The 17,117-nt window shown below is 44.7% G+C and overlaps 1 protein-coding gene across 1 annotated transcript; it reads left to right on the forward strand.

Annotated features, from left to right (window-relative positions):
- The first annotated feature begins 427 nt into the window (after window positions 1-427).
- Window positions 428-8,824, forward strand: LOC311296069 (uncharacterized protein). The gene is made up of 6 exons (XM_084417724.1): window positions 428-522; window positions 960-1,003; window positions 7,183-7,473; window positions 7,752-7,997; window positions 8,090-8,161; window positions 8,254-8,824. Coding segments are annotated over exons 1-6 (771 nt in total). The 5' UTR covers window positions 428-520; the 3' UTR covers window positions 8,370-8,824.
- Window positions 8,825-17,117: the final 8,293 nt, after the last annotated feature.

Consider the following 17,117-nt stretch of genomic DNA (forward strand, 5'->3'; position numbering starts at 1 on the left):
ATGGGAAAAGTTTTTAATGTGGGTTTTATCATGTGTGACATTGGAAATAATCTAAATATTTGAGTGAGTGTACAGTTCAACTCTTTACTTAGAGCAGTGGTCTCAAACTCAATTCCTGGAGGGCCACAGCTCTGCACAGTTTAGCTCCAACCAGCTCCAACTCACACCTGCAAGGAAGTTTCTAGTAATCCTGAAGACCTTGATTAGCTGGATCAGGTGTGTTTGATTAGGGTTGGAGCAAAACTGTGCAGAGCTGTGGCCCTCCAGGAATTGAGTTTGAGATCACTGACTTAGAGAGAGAGATTGACACATATACATATGCCTATTATAAATGTGTCTTTTGTTTGTTCACACCATAGATTGTAAAACAAGCAAGTTCACATATTTCCAATATCTACTATTAGTATCTTTGGATACTTTTGCTTTTGGTTTTACTGTGCTAAATCATCGCTAAATCATATTTCTAAACGTGCAGTGGCTTTTTGACACCCAAATATAAGACTCATGAAGAACTCTAATCATGTAAGTTTTCATGTTTCTAAAAATAACTGTTATTATAGTACATATGCCTTGTTGTATTTCTGTTTGAGGAAAACTAAACCTGTTAGTGACGAGGAAATAAATCGTAATGTTTACAATGAAATTATCATTACTGTGATTATGATGATGGGTTTGAGATATTAATATAATTATTAACTTGTTACAGAATTTGTAAAGCATGTTTGTGTATTGAGTTTGACATTATAAAACAAAATATTCAGGTTATAGTTTGATGTTACTGATTTAGACATTTTTAACATGTAAGATCCGCATGTATTATAGGCCTATATTCAGACAGAATGTGAGTGTTTAGTCACATTTTACCGCTCAGGAAAGTGTTTTATCCCTGTATAAATGTGTTTGCGATGTGTGTCTGTGCCTGTCTGTCACATAAACCAGTTCTTCTGGTTTCTCAACAGGTTTCTGAAACTTCTGCTGCTATTTTTCTTTGTCGCATACAGTGGTGAGTATCATTTTGTTCATAAATGGTAACAATCTTTAATATTCAGTACCAGACAGAGTTATATTTCCAGCTGATCAAGTGAAGCGGGAGCGCACTAACCGATCATCTCTTCCTTTTTACTTTGTACTAAGCTGTAGTTGTTACAGCACAAAATAAACATAATATCACGAAACGTTACATTGACCTCAGAAAAGTCATTTAATGGCCATGAACTGTACAGTTAGCGAAAAACTATGGAGATGAGCATTTTACACCAAAAAAAAAAAACTACAGGGTCACTGGAAGTGGGAGTGCTACAGAATTGTAAATGCAACGCATATGTTTGTTCATTAACATTTATTTATTTTTAGCATTTAGTCATTTATTTGTTATAAACACTTTAAGTGGGCTATTTAAAATGTGTTATTTATATGTTAAATGATGTTTTTTAAAACAAACACGCAGAGTGTTACATAATATTGTGTGTGCGTCGAAAGAATTTGTCCGCAGCTTCTCAAAAACAGTCGAGTTCATTCGCATGATCATAGGTAACTAAGCAACAGTGGAGGACTCGACAATCGATTACTACGGACTTCGACCGAAAACAGGAAGAAAATACAGGTATGAGCGCTGGCTGAAATAACATCATTTTTATTAATATCTTTCACATCTACTGCAGTCAGATTCACCCGTGTTCACTCTGAAGGAATCACTCACATGATGGGCACTTGTAATGACACATCAAGGATGTTAAGAGGCTAAAAGCAGGGTTAAACCTTGTCCCATTGAAGTCAACAGGGTGCAAATTTTAAAAAGAGGATAACACGGTGTAGGCAACACCGATTTTTGTCGTTGTTCTCTGTACTGACAGCACTCCAAATTTACAAAAAAATGAGCTCAATGTTAAAATTGACCGGAGTTCTCCTTTAATGGTCTTCAGGATCATTTAAAAATTAAAGGCTGGTGTGTTTGATTAGGATTGGAGATGAACTGTGCAGGACAGTCGATCGGCAGGAGCAGGATTGGGCACCCCTGTTCTTGGTCATGTGATGTTGCTTAACTGTATCCAGACTGTATCATATTGTCAGGGTGTGGTGCAGGCAGAAGACGACGAGGGAGAATCAAAAGTTCAAATGCAAACTTTTACTTACAATATAATACTAACAGGTACAGCAAGGACAGGCAGAAGGTACACACGCTAATACGACGTAGATCGGACAAGGACTGACAGAACTTAAATACAAACACAACACAGGTGAGACAGATGATGATGATGATGATGATGATGATGATTAAACAGCTTATACGGGAAAAGAACAAAGGCAAACAGAAACCAATCAAATCTCAAACTGAAAGTCCAAACAAATGCTGACACGTGACACATATGTTAAATACAAAACCCCAACATTTAGAATTTTTTACCGCAGTAAAACTGTGAGCTTCATTGTTTTGATTTCTCCTCGAGATTCTCTCACACACGCGAGTCTCAACAGTGTGACTTTGTTTCTGTCATTATCTATTATCAATCGCCATTTACAGTGAATGTAATAAAATCACTATCAATCTCACGTTTCGGTGCTTCTAGTTGTTTTTGTAATTGCCATTACTCAGTTTAATGTCGAGCCTATCCAATTCATTCCAGTTCATTTATTGTTAAACATTCTTCAGGAATTCACTATAAACTGAAACATCTGCTCTAGCTGAAACTTCTGAAATGTTCAAATGTAGCAGAGTTGGCTCCTTATAGGCTATATACAAGTATAGGCTATATATACACTGTTCAAAAAAATAAAGGGAACACTTAAACAACACAATGTAACTCCAAGTCAATCACACTTCTGTGAAATCAAACTGTCAACTTAGGAAGCAACACTGATTGACAATCAATTTCACATGCTGTTGTGCAAATGGAATAGACAACAGGTTGAAATTATAGGCAATTAGCAAGACACCCCCAATAAAGGAGTGGTTCTGCAGGTGGTGACCACAGACCACTTCTCAGTTCCTATGCTTCCTGGCTGATGTTTTGGTCACTTTTGAATGCTGGCGGTGCTTTCACTCTAGTGGTAGCATGAGACTGAGTCTACAACCCACACAAGTGGCTCAGGTAGTGCAGCTCATCCAGGATGGCACATCAATGCGAGCTGTGCCTAGAAGGTTTGCTGTGTCTGTCAGCGTAGTGTCCAGAGCATGGAGGCGCTACCAGGAGACAGGCCAGTACATCAGGAGATGTGGAGGAGGCCGTAGGAGGGCAACAACCCAGCAGCAGGACCGCTACCTCCGCCTTTGTGCAAGGAGGAGGAGGAGGAGTACTGCCAGAGCCCTTCAAAATGACCTCCAGCAGGCCAAAAATGTGCATGTGTCTGTTCAAACGGTCAGAAACAGACTCCATGAGGGTGGTATGAGGGCCCAACGTCCACAGGTGGGGGTTGTGCTTACAGCCCAACACCGTGCAGGACGTTTGGCATTTGCCAGAGAACACCAAGATTGGCAAAATCGTCTCCAGACTCTGTCACGTCTGTCACATGTGATCAGTGCGAACCTGCTTTCATCTGTGAAGAGCACAGGGCGCCAGTGGCGAATTTGCCAATCTTGGTGTTCTCTGGCAAATGCCAAACGTTGTGTAAGCACAACCCCCTCCTGTGGAGGTCGGGCCCTCATACCACCCTCATGGAGTCTGTTTCTAACCGTTTGAGCAGACACATGCACATTTTTGGCCTGCTGGAGGTCATTTTGCGGGGCTCTGGCAGTACTCCTCCTGCTCCTCCTTGCACAAAGGCGGAGGTAGCGGTCCTGCTGCTGGGTTGTTGCCCTCCTACGGCCTCCTCCACGTCTCCTGATGTACTGGCCTGTCTCCTGGTAGCGCCTCCATGCTCTGGACACTATCCTGACAGACACAGCAAACCTTCTTGCCACAGCTCGCATTGATGTGCCATCCTGGATGAGCTGCACTACCTGAGCCACTTGTGTGGGTTGTAGACTCCGTCTCATGCTACCACTAGAGTGAAAGCACTGCCAGCATTCAAAAGTGACCAAAACATCAGCCAGGAAGCATAGGAACTGAGAAGTGGTCTGTGGTCACCACCTGCAGAACCACTCCTTTATTGGGGGTGTCTTGCTAATTGCCTATAATTTCCACCTGTTGTCTATTCCATTTGCACAACAGCATTTGAAATTGATTGTCAATCAGTGTTGCTTCCTAAGTGGACAGTTTGATTTCACATAAGTGTGATTGACTTGGAGTTGCATTGTGTTGTTTAAGTGTTCCCTTTATTTTTTTGAGCAGTGTATATCCATCCATCCATCCATCTTCTTCCGCTTATCCGGGACTGGGTCACGGGGGCTGAAACTGGGTATGAAGCAGGGATGCCCAGACTTCCCTCTCCCTAGACACTTCCTCCAGCTCTTCCGGGGGGACACCGAGGCATTCCCAGGCCAGCCGGGAGACATAATCCCTCCAGCGTGTCCTAGGTCTTCCCCGGGGTCTCCTCCCGGTGGGACATGCCCGGAACACCTTCCTGGGAAGGCGTCCAGGAGGGATCCGGAAAAGATGCCCGAGCCACCTCAGATGACCCCTCTCGATGTGGAGGAGCAGCGGCTCTACTCTGAGCTCCTCCCGAGTGACCGAGCTTCTCACCCTATCTCTAAGGGATCGCCCAGCCACCCTGCAGAGAAAGCTCATTTCGGCCGCTTGTATCCGGGATCTTGTCCTTTCGGTCATGACCCACAGCTAATGACCATAGTTGAGAGTAGGAACGTAGATTGACCAGTAAATCGAGAGCTTCGCCTTGCGGCTCAGCTCCTTTTTCACCACGACAGACCGGTACAGGGACCGCATTACTGCAGAAGCTGCACCGATCCGCCTGTCAATCTCCCGTTCCATCCTTCCCTCACTCGTGAACAAAACCCCAAGATACTTGAACTCCTCCACTTGAGGCAGGAACTGTCCACCAACCTGAAGTGGGCAAACCACCCTTTTCCGACTGAGAACCATGGCCTCGGATTTGGAGGTGCTGATTCTCATCCCAGCCGCTTCACACTCGGCTGCAAACCATCCCAGCATGACAACATCATCCGCAAAGAGCAGAGATGAACAGTGTTCCCACGGGTCATGGAATTTCTGTAATGTCATGGAATTTTAAAAGGTCTATTCCAGAGATTGAAAGTCAGGGAATTTTTTATTTTTTTTTGTCCAAGTCATGGAATATCAGGGAATTTAGTTTGTTGCTTTAAATTTTAGGTTCCATTTATCAAAATGTAATTTTTCTATACCGATTTTTTTATTGCGCTGTGCACGAGAAAGTTTTGCGTGCGCACACGTTACAATTTCCGGTTTGGTTATAGTGTCATTACTACAAATGTGGGAAAAGGGATGAGATGAGAGTGTGCTTGGAGCATGCCTCCAGAGATTTGTCTTATTATAGGGAGGTTGTTTGTGGACTGTGCTTTACTGTAAGAAAAAAAACATGAATATCACATAAATAAATATCAGGTCCCACATCATGGATTACATAATCAGAGAGTAGCCTATTTCTTTTCGTTTTGAATTGTTTCGTTTAAAGACATTCCAAGCTATCTTCAGATGTATTTCTCATGTATGTGAGGCATACACTGAATTTCGGTTAATTTATAATGAGAGGCGCTCGAGTTCACGTGCAATGCAAGTGACCGCGGCGCGCCTCCATGATTAAATTGTCTGCTATATATTTGCTTCTCATTTATTAAATACAGGCAATTGGTTGATGAAAAATTTATTAAAATTAAGATACAATTTATACAAAACGAAATTCACTTTAAAGAAAGGCTTTCTACAAAACAAAACAGCTCGGTGCTCCGCAAAACAGCAGCCTGTTTTGCCGTTCATTATAGGTCATGGAAATTCATCTTTTTAGTCAGTGAAAGTCAGGGAAAAGTCAGGGAATTTGACATTTGGTTTAGAGTGGGAACCCTGAATGAAATCGTGTGGTCCCCAAACTCGACCCCCTCCGGCCCCTGGCTGCGCCTAGAAATTCTGTCCATAAAAATTATGAACAGAACCGGTGACAAAGGGCAGCCCTGCCGGAGTCCAACATGCACCGGGAACAAGTCTGACTTACTGCCGGCAATGCGAACCAAGCTCCTGCTCCGGTCGTACAGGGACCGGATAACCCGTAGCAAAGGGCCCCGAACCCCATACTCCCAGAGCACCCTCCACAAGGTGCCACGAGGGACACAGTCGAATGCCTTCTCCAAATCCACAAAGCACATGTGGATTGGTTGGGCAAACTCCCATGAACCCCCCAGCACCCTGGAGAGGGTATAGAGCTGGTCCAGTGTTCCATGGCCTGGACGAAAACCGCACTGTTCCTCCTGAATCCGAGGTTCTACTATCAGCCGGATTCTCCTCTCCAGTACCCTGGCATAGACTTTCCCGGGGAGGCTGAGAAGTGTGATCCCCCTATAGTTGGAGCACACCCTCCTGTCCCCCTTCTTAAAAAGAGGGACCACCACCCCGGTCTGCCATCCCAGAGGCACTGTCCCCGACTGCCACGCGATCCTGCTGAGGCGTGTCAGCCAAGACAGCCCCACAACATCCAGAGACTTGAGGTACTCAGGGCGGATCTCATCCACCCCCGGTGCCTTGCCACCGAGGAGTTTCTTGACTACCTCGGTGACTTCAGCCCGGGTGATGAACGAGTCCACCTCTGAGCCCTCAGCCTCTGCTTCCTCAATGGAAGACGTGATGGCAGGATTGAGGAGATCCTCGAAGTATTCCTTCCACCGTCCGGTGATATCCCCAGTCGAGGTCAACAGCTGCCCACCTCCACTGTAGACAGCGTTGGTAGGGCACTGCTTCCCTCTCCTGAGGCGCCGGACGGCTTGCCAGAATCTCTTCGAAGCCAACCGATAGTCCTTCTCCATGGCCTCACCGAACTCCTCCCAAGCCCAAGTTTTTGCCTCCACAACCACCCGGGCTGCAGCCCGCTTGGCCCATCGGTACCCGTCAGCTGCCTCAGGAGTCCCACAAGCCAGCCAGGCCCGATAGGACTCCTTCTTCAGCTTGACAGTATCCCTTACTTCCGGTGTCCACCGGAGGGTATATATATACTGTATATATATGTTCTAAAATAAGAATGATAATCTTGTTTAAGAAGAATAGAGAGAAACAACATTTTTTTTCTGTATTGATATGTTGTATTTTATTCTGTCTGTATTTGCAGAAACCACTCCTGTACATGTGACGGGTGGAAATGGAGGCAGCGTCACCCTGCAGTGTGGACTTGTGGCCAAAGAGATTTCTGATATAGTTTTAAGCAGTCAGTCAAAAACCATCCCTATTTGTGAGAGTGAAGAATGTGAGAGTAAAAGAGTGTTTAAAGAAGGATCATGTGACGTCGTCATCAAGGATCTGAGACTGAGTGACGCTGGGAAATACACTTTAAGAGTTTATTACACTAATGATCAGACAGAAGTGAAGCGACTAATCCTGGAGTGTCATCTTCATATTCATGGTAAAGTCAAAACTGATCAAACCATCAACATGTGTTTCTGGATTTCCTGATTATATTAACAATTTAATAATGTTGGTATTGTATGCAGGGTCGTGACCAGCAAAGACATCAAAAGTGACATGTTTTATCTAATTTTCAGATTAGTTGATTGCAATATAAGCTTTCCAATGACTGATTTTTAAATGATTTGGTCCCTCAATCCTATATGTGATTATGGTCTTGATTAAATGACACTATTATAATAATGATTAATGATGAATGTCTGTGTTCCTCCTCAGATGAGATCTCTATGAAGAAAGGAGAGGATCTGAAGTTGGATGTTCTGTTGATCAATGCTGATAAAGTGGAGAGAAACTCTAGTGAAGGCTGGACAGAGGTGTGGACGAGAGGTCACGGGGTCAACAGTGATCGACTGACCGTCAGTGACGAGACTCTGATCATTAATGAGTTTACAGTCACTGACACTGGAACATACAGAGTTCTGGATTATGAAGGAGAAACCTTGATCACAGTCTCAGTCACAGGTGAGAGAAGATCAGTGGAGGAGGAGAGATATTATGTTTAATCAGTAAATTAATCCTAAACTGCACGACTAACCTTTCAATATTGTGAACAGAAGCTGTTCTAGACTGGAAGGGAAATCTGATCGACACAGATGAAGACAAAACTGACGACACTGAACATCGAAGTGAGTAAAACATGAGGCATGAGAGCTTTACAGGAGTTCTTAAACTGGCAATTCAACATTTAGAAAAACTCTCTTCCCACTTTCTCCTTCAGCTGTAGATTACTGGATGCTGCCAGTTGGAGTGTTTGTGATTATGGTTCTTTTGGCAACCCTGGTTCTGATTGTTCGGACTGATGTTGTGATATTCAGACGTCTCCACAGAGATTAGTTGAAGGGGGAATGAACTGAGTTCAGGGATCCAGAAGTGTTGAGGGTCAATGACGGTGATTTCTGCTGAGGATCTGTGGATCATCATTAATTAACAAGCAGCGGCCCGTGGGCGGGCCTTCGGGGGCGTGGCTAAACTTTTATTAATTTTTTAAGCTTTGTTTTATAACAAATATTCAACTGACAATCATAAACTATGCATCATTTGAAAGCTAAAACACTCAAGAATCATGTTCTAAACTTGTTTTTGCAATCAATACACCAGAGAGGAAAGGGTTAAATTAAATGCAAAAGGACTGTTCATGTAAAAATGAGCAAAATAAACCGCTATACTCATTTTTCATCTCGTATGGTTCATATCAGTTCGGACGAATCCAAGAAACAACAGCATACATTACAATGTAAGGGTCCACTCTTCAAAATGCATCCCACTTTTTAATCCAAAACAATGACACAATAGGGAAAAAAATGAAATATCCTCCTTTGTTTGCATGAGCGTTTTCGAGATAGAGTCCACATCATGTTCATTTTCAAAGAAATATCGATTCTAATCCGTATTCCAACACTCAAAAGCCATCTCACCCCCGTAGTTTAGACTCTTCCGGATCAAATGGGACATTCCACTTCACTCTCCTTCAATCACAGGCTTTGTTTTAGACCAAAACAGTAAGAGAGTGTCTGACAGGCTGGGCGCGCTGTCAATCTCGCACCTGGGTTTTCGATTGGATAAAAGCCTGGTTACAGCCGGCCAATGGCCAGTCGGCAAAGTTTTGACTGATGGGAGTATTAGCCAACTAAAATCGATTGCAGTGATAGACAGTTTATGCAAGCATATTCGTCAAATTCAAGTGCGCAATGTTTTCATTCACATGGGCTGCGTTCCAGTCCAAAGTTGTCATGCCCTTCACTTGCTAACTTCCCTCCGTCTCGTTCACTCGGATGTACGTCATTGCAAGTGCCCACTACTGGCGGAAACAGCAATGGTCTGAACTGGAACGTCCTAAGCCCTTGATCACTTGGAATCATGCAGCATCCAAATGTTAATAGGTGTGTTTGGGTTGTTTTAAAAAAATATATATATATAATTAATATATCATAGAGTTGTCTGTGTGGTGGTGATTAGACGAGCTATGTAGTGACGTCACAATCGTACTGCATTGTGGGACATATAGGTGCCTGAAGTGTACATTTGAAGCAGACTCGCTCCCTCGGTCAAAATCGAGGGAACGAGGGTCTGTCCATATAAACTTCCCTCGTCCACTTCACGAAGTGGAACGCACTTCAAAATGGCGGCAGGGATTCCCCCAAGGGGAAGTGCTTAGGGAAGTTCGCAAGTGCGTGTCTAACAGTGGACTGGAACGCAGCAATGGACGCTTTCGTGACACGCGCGACGCACACGCATAGTTCGCCGACCATAGACTGTAAACAAACACATACACGCAATGTTTTGACACATGGAGCTTGCATAAATGCACGGATTTACTCCAAAGCATATATCTGAGCATCTCGATCATGGATCATCGACTACAGAAGAGATTTGGAGGTGTTTTTGATGAAGATGAAGATGAAGATGAGCAGCGACGAAGAGCAGCAGAAAGTTGTGCAAAAGGCTCAAGTGATGTGAACATGGACAGAGCATGTACAGCGAGTGTTCGTTCAGACCACGCCCCTTTTCTGACATGTTGCAACATGCCCTGGCTTGTAGAGAACGGCTGTCAGTTCAGTTTCAGTTTCAGTTAAGCTAATCTTCGCATTGTGTTCGTGTGCGTCAGTGACCACAAGTAAGTTGAAACTATATCATATAGATAAGTTTATATTAGTAATTTATGTTAAAGGCCATGTTGCAGGTTAACCACCACTGTTGATCAATGGGTACATTAATCACTCAAGATATGTATACCATTTTTAAAATGTCTCAAAAATGGTCTTAAAGACCAGTTTTTTACGTTTTTTGGTATGAACGTTTTTTTTTTACGCAATTCGGTGATGACGTCACGTTGGGGAGAAGCGGAGGAAAGGTAGCCTCAGCCAATACAGTTTGTATTAGAACTATGGCGACTGACTGGGAAAAATGAGTGAAAAATCAACGTTTTCTTTATATCTAGTGGCAGTGATCATGACATTAGTTCAGATAAGTACCGGTAAACTTTGTCTTCATCTAGAAATAGAAGGCATCATGCTAGCTATGGGCTAATTTGCCAGTCCCACCTGTTATCCACCCCCTCCAGATAATCCCTAATTAAGTCTTTCCCCCAACGTGGTAAACACATTAATGATTAGTTATCCCACGTTTTGATGGTAGCCTACTAGCTCCAGTAACAGCATCATTGCCAAGTGTTTCTAAGCGTTTACCTCTTCCTCCGGTGAAAATGTTGCCGCCGCGTGTCTGTCGCTGTTTGGCAGGTGCTTGTGTGGGCGCCGGCGGTGCCGTCCCATGGAAACTGCGTTGGAAAGCTTGTGCTGTAAGAGTGCGTTTTGGTCGCTGGTCGAGGAGCTCATCCCGCGACCAGATGTGACGTGCCTCACTCAGCATCAAGGATTTGCATGCTGCCTGAATCCGTTTGTGCTGAAGATAACATAAACCCATTTCACGCAGGATCATGGTCCCCTTCAAGCCGGCACGCATGAGTATGTTAATTGTTTGTTTACTTTACCATTCTTTTTACACGAAGTCTTATGAACCAGCTTAAACAGTTATAGGTGACTAGAGATGTGTTATAATCTGCGCTATCTGAATACTCTCGTCTACTACTCGTCTCTCTAGTCACTCTCAACGCTCTCAAGGCGGGCTTTGGAATATTCTCTCCCCAACGTGACGTAATGGAATGCATTGTGGCGGAAAGGAGAATCGTTGCAAACCGCTGTAAGATAGCCTACTTTTTCGTATTATATTGCGTTTTGTGATACCCAACAACATAAAATACAATGGATAACAGTTTAAATGTTTATTACCAACAAGTAAACTGCACAAATTCGATGAAAAAAAAAAACCTGCAACATGGCCTTTAATGTTTATAGTCAGTGACAGCCTTTATATCTGTTTTATGTGTAACTTATATGTTATTCTCGTTTTAGTTACGTTTCAGGACATGTTTAGCACTGTTTATTTAAGTGACTAGAGATAGTTATTCAGTTAACTAAATTGTGTTTATATAAGTAATATTGATGTTTATTTCCTTTCATTTAGAACCACACCTACACTGTAAGTTTATGAGAAATAGTGCCTGTGCATCTGTATTTTAGAAGTATATTTATTAAAACCATTCAACGACTATCCCTGCCTTCCGTGTCCTGACTAGACACCCCATATTGTTGACAAATTTCCTTAACCAGTAGATCTCCATTACAATTTATGGTCCTTCGAGCCAGAGAGTGTTAACGATATGGCAACCAGTAAAGAAGGAATCAGCCTCCCTGTTTCACCGGTGCGCCCCAAACGTTCAGTGCAACGCCCAAGATATCTGGATGATTTTTTAGTCGAAAATCCAGATCAGCATAGCTTAGCGCAGATGCACAGGCACTAGGGATGCTCATTTCGATTAATTTTCCCGACCGACAACCGGCACTCTTTAATCGATTATTAACCGTTAACTGATAAGATTCAAAATAAAAATGACGCGTATCTGTGACCCTTTAAAAAAAAAAATATATATATATATATATATTTTTTTTTTTAAGGGTTTATTTTAACGTGCAAAGTGCAAACAGCAGCATACAGAACAGATCAACAACAGAACCTGGATTCAGTTTAAATTTTCACGCACCTGCAGCATTTCTGACAGTGAGAGAAAAACAGAACAAAATAATACAAATAAAAAACAAAATAGGCCTACACTAAATATATTTTTTAAACTTAAATAATTAACTAATTAAGATGACAAAAAGAAAACACTGAATCCGTTTGAACAAAGCTTTCAAAAACCGGATTTTTTTTTTCCTTTAGACTAAGATTTTTCGTTAAATAAAAATAGCAGCCCTACCTCAACACCTTGTCTAATTTTTATTTAAAAAAAGCAACATATCAATCAACGTGATGTGGGGTCAGTCTGGAGCGCAGCCTGTTGACAGTCAAACGCTAAGTGTATATTCGCATCGCGTTATTTACTCGCTCTAGATTACTCGCGGGATGTTTTTTCTTGTTTTTCGCGTCACTCGCGAATAAAAATATACCGCGCAAAGGAGTGTGTCATCATCATCAACAACAACACAATTTCTGTCTGCCATAATTTTTCCGTCATGTCTGAAATAAATGATATTGCTGCTCTGCCTACTTGTTGTGGAAGTCCCAAATACGGAGGAAAGCCAAACGCCGACGTGTCTGGGTTCACATCACCATCCAGAGGCGCACTCAACTCGGTGAATTTTTCAACTTGTCTTGCGTGGAAGACGCGATTGAGGCCATTATCGAGCTTTCGCGGCAAACGCGTCGCCCAATTCGCGTCATTCGCGTCTTTGCATTGACTTTGTATGTAATCTACTCGCGCAAATAATTAAATTCGCGTTTGGTGTGAACACGCCATTAGACCCGCGGCTGAAAACACCCTCTCCTATGGGACGGGTCGGTGTCCCGGGAATACACAGGTAACGTCTCGCTAGAGACGTGTGTGGTTGCGCGTGTCTACGCGCTCCGTGAGTTAATAAATATAAGCTATATAGTATTTTATTTTTAAACCATGCAGCAAACTAAAAAAAAAAGAAGCTTAAAAAAAAAAAAGGTTTTAAACCGTTTAACTGATAGTATTAATCGGTCAAAATGTTTACTTTCGGTTAACGGTTAAACGGTCAATATGAGCATCCCTAACAGGCACGAAGAGGAGAGGGAGCTACGCAGTCCTGCTAGAAGCATATCCTCAATGCCACCAATGCATAATGCAAATGAAGCCATTGTTCATCAAGCTTTGGAGACAGCGCGGCAACAGAGTGAAACGGCTAAGAAACAAACAGAGCTTTTGGAGTTTTTCCTGCAGCATCATTCCCCTCGGACCTCAGCTCAGTCGTCAAGGAGGTCATCGCGGCATCAGACCCCAGTATGCCAACTCTACCCAGACAGAGGAGGTGAACCACAGCCTTCGCCAGCCCTTGTTCCTCACCACCACAGAACTGAGGATAACCCAAGCGTAGCTGCAGAACTAACCCATCAGCTAGAACAAATGACACTTCCTCTGTCTCTCAGCCGAGTCACTCAACCCCCTCAGCATACACTCGTTCCACGCTATGACGTTCAAGCTATCATGCAGGATTCTGAACATGATCCACCAGCTCACCTTCAGCCCAGCCATCCCAGAGAGTCAACCCAGGGTCTACAGCCATCAGTAGGCTTGTTAAGAAATGCCACATCATATAGCTCACTCTCGTCCTACCCTATATCGGGTAATTGTAAGCCCAATGCAGCTGCACCCGGCAGCCAACACGAGAAAGGTAGGGAGCCTCAGTTGGGAAATCCACATCTGGTGCCACCTGAGCCTCATACATCACATCTCCCACATGTGGTTCCTCCCGGATCGCTACATGTAAATCCAGCTTTCGAACAGATGATGCCTCTACCCGTGCACCAGTCAATACATCAGCCTCCTTATGTACCTCAACCTTTCTACCAAGGGAATCCAGCCATGCTGGCCCATTATCCATCCACCGGGTATCAGCATACACCTCCCAATATAGAAGGCCCAACATTTCCTGACTTTACCAAGGAGGATAGAGCTCAATATGTGGAGCTACGTCTTTCCCTTAGCACACTCCTTCATCCTTCTCAATCCGAGCATTACAAGTATGCCATCTTGCTGAAGCATGTCAAGGTGCCACATGCACATCGCCTAGTGCTAGCTCATGCAGAGTCTAGTATGCCCTACTCTGAAGCTCTGAAAGCACGGGATGAACGCTATGGACGTCCATATCAGTTTGTGCTAAAGGAGATAGAGGACATGGAACGCCTACCCCCCATCCGAGATGATAGGGCTCTTGATGAGTTATCCATCAGAGTGCAGTCGCTTGTCGGGATGCTGAAAGCTCTCCGAGGTGAAGGTCATGAAGAACTCCACTGCGGCTCCAATGTGAAGCGCCTTCTAAGCAGGCTCCCCAAGCACCAGCAAGAGAGATTTCGTCGTCAACAGTATAGGAAGGACCCGGATAAACTGAAGCTAACGCTCACTGACTTTTCAGAGTGGCTGAAGGCAGAAGTCAGATGCCTGGACATTGAGCCCTCACTTCAAGCTCACAGTGAGAAGGATAAGAGAGAATTTAAGCAGCAGAAGTCCAAGGTTAAGATTACTACGGTTATGCATGGGACAGACAGTTCCAGGATTAAAGTCAAGGATTAAAGTGAAGAGGAGGTGCTGGAGATGCGGACGTTCTCACCTAGCTTCTGCTTGTGACCTCAAGAAGCCGTGTCGCCTTTGTAAGTCGAAACACCTCTCCGTCCTTCACGAGGTCAACCAGAGGAGTGGGAACGAGCCCACCATCACATCAACAGCAGAGACTCGCTACCTGGATCAGCCAAATAGATATAGCCAGGTGCTGTTAAAGACTGTCAGAGTCAATTTGCAATACCAGGATAAAGTGCTTGACACGTATGCAGTGCTGGATGATGGCTCTGAGAGAACCATCCTGCTTTCGTCTGCAGCACGCCACCTAGGAGTACAGGGTCAAGTAGAAGACCTCACACTCCGTACTATCCGCCAAGACATCAAGATACTGTCAGGCTCACGTGTGTCCTTTACAATCACACCAGCTTCCCAACCAACAAAGAGGTTCTCCATTCAAGGCGCATTCACAGGTGAACACCTAGGCCTCTCTCAGTACAGCTACCCAGTTACCCAGCTCCAGAGAAGATATCGGCATCTACAAGGTCTGGCAATCCCAACCATCGATGGTGCTCAGCCAACCCTCCTGATTGGATCGGATAATGCTGATCTGATCGTTCCGATTGAGCCAGTGCATCTTGGTCCCCCTGGTGGTCCTGCAGCAGTCAAGACTAAGCTCGGTTGGACACTCCAGGGTCCAGCGAAATACCTGCAGCAACAGCTTCCCACCACACAGTGCTTGTTCACCACCGTTTCCTCTCCTTCTGTTGAGCTGTTCAGTCAAGTTGAACGGTTGTGGCAGTTAGATACACTGCCTTTTCAAAGTGAGAGATTAGTGACCAGATCCAGATAGGACAAGTATTCAGTGGACCTATTAGAGGCCGAGACCATCCGTGTAGAAGTAAACGGAGTGCATCGGTACGCTATACCCCTTCTACGAGTCCCAAACATGCCCAAGCTGAAAGTTTCAAAGGAAGTTGTGATGAAGAACCTGCGAAACACAGAGAAGAGGTTATTACAAGACCCACTGCGTGCATCTACCTACCAGGAGGAGATCAATAAACTGGAGATTGCTGGGTACGCCACCAAGATTGACTGCTCCACCACTTGGTCAGACACAATGGCAAGGAACGGATTGTTTTCAACTGCAGCTTCCAGTTTGGCAGACAAAGTTTGAATAACTACCTCCTTCCTGGTCCAGCCTTAGGACCCTCACTCCTTGGAGTCCTCCTGCGCTTCAGGGAGCATCGAGTCGCAGTAAGTGGAGACATTAAAGGGATGTTTCACCAGGTCCGCCTGCTTGACAGAGACAAGCCCTTGCTGAGGTTCCTTTGGAGGGATCTAAAAACGGACAAACAACCATCAGTGTACCAGTGGGAGGTTCTGCCGTTCGGGACGACGTGCAGTCCCAGCTGCACAATCTTTGCTCTTCAGAAACACATCAATGAGTCAAGTCAACCAGGAGAAAATGTCCGCCACAGTGTAGAACAGTGTTTCTACGTCAACAACTGCCTGCAGAGTCTACCCACCGTAGTAGAAGCCAGTAACCTTGTGACGAAGCTTAGAACCCTTCTAGCTGCAGGTGGCTTTGATATTCGTCACTGGGCCAGTAACCAGCCAGAGGTGATTCGCAACTTGCCTAAGGAGGCCAAGTCTGACAGCAGCGAAAGATGGGTTTCTCAGACGCATGGTGAAGCTCAAGAAATGCCGCTAGGCCTCAGTTGGCACTTCATGGAGGACACACTCCATTACAGGCATCGCCCGGTTCCCCCAAGCCAGACAACCATGCGAAATATCTATAAGATACTAGCAAGCCAGTATGATCCCCTAGGTCATATCCTGCCCTTCACCACAAGGACCAAAGTTTTGGTCCAGAGACTGTGAGCCAAAGACCGCGACTGGGACGACCCAAACTTACCGGTTGACCTCCTGCAAGCCTGGACTTCATGGGAAGAAGAGCTCCCTCAGCTCCCAACGGTTAGTCTGTCCCGGAGCTACTTCCCACTGGACGTGGATGTAAGTGCCATCACCCTCGAGCTTCATGTATTCTGTGATGCATCAGAGTCTGCCTACGGGTCAGTTGCTTACCTATGTGGTGAGGATCCTCATGGCCAAGTCCATGTAGCCTTTGTGCTGGCACGTTCAAGAGTGGCACCGAAGAAACAACAGTCAATGCCACGCCTTGAGCTCTGTGCCGCCCTTACCGGAGCTCAGCTTGCCCAGATGATCCAGCGAGAGCTCACCCTTCAGTTGAGGGACACAGTGCTGTGGTCTGACTCCACCACAGTACTTGCCTGGATACAGTCAGAGTCCTGCAGATACAAGGTGTTTGTAGGGACTCGTGTATCTGAGATTCAGGAGTTGACGGATCACCGGTCATGGAGGTATGTGGACACACAGAATAACCTTGCGGATGCTATCACCAGAGGGATGACACTATCCAACCTATC

Source organism: Rutilus rutilus, assembly GCF_951802725.1.
Source record: "Rutilus rutilus genome assembly, chromosome: 8".
Lineage (NCBI taxonomy): Eukaryota > Metazoa > Chordata > Actinopteri > Cypriniformes > Leuciscidae > Rutilus > Rutilus rutilus.

Coding starts and splice junctions, on each gene's coding strand:
- LOC311296069 (XM_084417724.1), top strand. Junction 1,004..7,182: donor TTTCTTTGTCGCATACAGTG/GTGAGTATCATT, acceptor CTGTATTTGCAG/AAACCACTCCTGTACATGTG. Junction 7,998..8,089: donor GATCACAGTCTCAGTCACAG/GTGAGAGAAGAT, acceptor TATTGTGAACAG/AAGCTGTTCTAGACTGGAAG.